At 43.4% G+C, this 1220-nt stretch overlaps 1 protein-coding gene across 1 annotated transcript in view; it reads left to right on the top strand.

Moving 5' to 3' along the window:
- The window catches only part of KNTC1 (kinetochore associated 1), a 105335-nt gene that overhangs the window by 7662 nt on the left and 96453 nt on the right, over positions 1 to 1220 (top strand). Inside the window, exon 3 of the mRNA XM_017544335.2 lies at positions 964 to 1084. Within this exon, the coding sequence (XP_017399824.2) occupies positions 964 to 1084 (121 nt within the window). The remainder of the gene's footprint in view (positions 1 to 963; positions 1085 to 1220) is intronic.

A 1220-nucleotide genomic window follows, 5' to 3' on the forward strand; every position in this document is an offset into this window, starting at 1 on the left:
CCTCAGACTGGAGTGCAGTGGCACGATTTCAGTTCACTGCAACCTCTGCCTCCCAGGTTCAGGCAATTCTCCTGCCTCAGCCTCCTGAGTAGCTGGGATTACAGGTGCCTGCCACTACGCCTGGCTACATTTTTTTGTATTTTTATTAGAGACTGGGTTTTACCATGTTAGCCAGGCTGGTCTCGAACTCCTGACCTCAGGCAATCGGTCCATCACTTCCAAAGTGATGGCATTACAGGTGTGAGTCACCACGCCCAGCCTATTATCACTCTTTTGCAGGGAGTGAATCACTCAGCTAGTAAAGGGACTGAGCTTATTCAACCACTAATCTTTCCAAGTGCTTTGAGACAGCTATGTGTGGGAAGTTCCCGGCAACAGAAACCGAATACTAGAGACTCTGATTTGGCTTATCTAGTGTTTTTAAAAAGGTTGACTTAGCTGCCAACGTTTAAAAATTAGAACATTTCACATAAAGATCCAGCTTCTATTGATGAATTGGGAGGTATGGCCATGTTGCATCCCCACCAGGCTTCCCATTGGCTGGTGTGAAGTAGATTCTGTTCTTTCATATCTATAGGGTTGTGGACCTCCAGTTCACAATTCACCACCATTCCCCAGCCTGGTGTATCCATGACACCTAGACTGTATGCCAATCTTGATTAATTCATTATGTTAATGCCTGGCTCCTGCAGCAAAAAGTCAATCCTGAGGAAACAAGGACTTGAACATGAGAATCCTTTGCCCTTCCTGCCCATCCTGTACTGTTTTTCTACATAGGATCCTGGATGGATTCAAGATATACCATACAAAGAAAAACTCAATGATTAATTAGTTAGAGGGGCTAAAGAAAAAAAGCCTGTCAAGTTTTAAAGTGGGGTATTTGGGAATTTGATGATACTATTGACAAGTATTGTTTAACTCATAAAAATGTTTTAATTTTAGTCATGCTTTTCCCTCCCACAGGCCTCATTAAATCCAAAGATACAGGCATGCAACTTAAGTGATGGGTTTATTATTGTAGCAGACCAATCAGTGATATTGCTTGACAGTATTTGTAGATCACTTCAATTGCAGCTCTTCTTTGGTAAGTATAATGTAATGAAATAAGATAAATTGTAAGTTAGGCCGGGCGCGGTGGCTCAAGCCTGTAATCCCAGCACTTTGGGAGGCCGAGGCGGGTGGATCACGAGGTCAAGAGATCGAGGCCATCCTGGTCAACA

Source organism: Cebus imitator, unplaced genomic scaffold (assembly GCF_001604975.1).
Source record: "Cebus imitator isolate Cc_AM_T3 unplaced genomic scaffold, Cebus_imitator-1.0 Scaffold169, whole genome shotgun sequence".
Lineage (NCBI taxonomy): Eukaryota > Metazoa > Chordata > Mammalia > Primates > Cebidae > Cebus > Cebus imitator.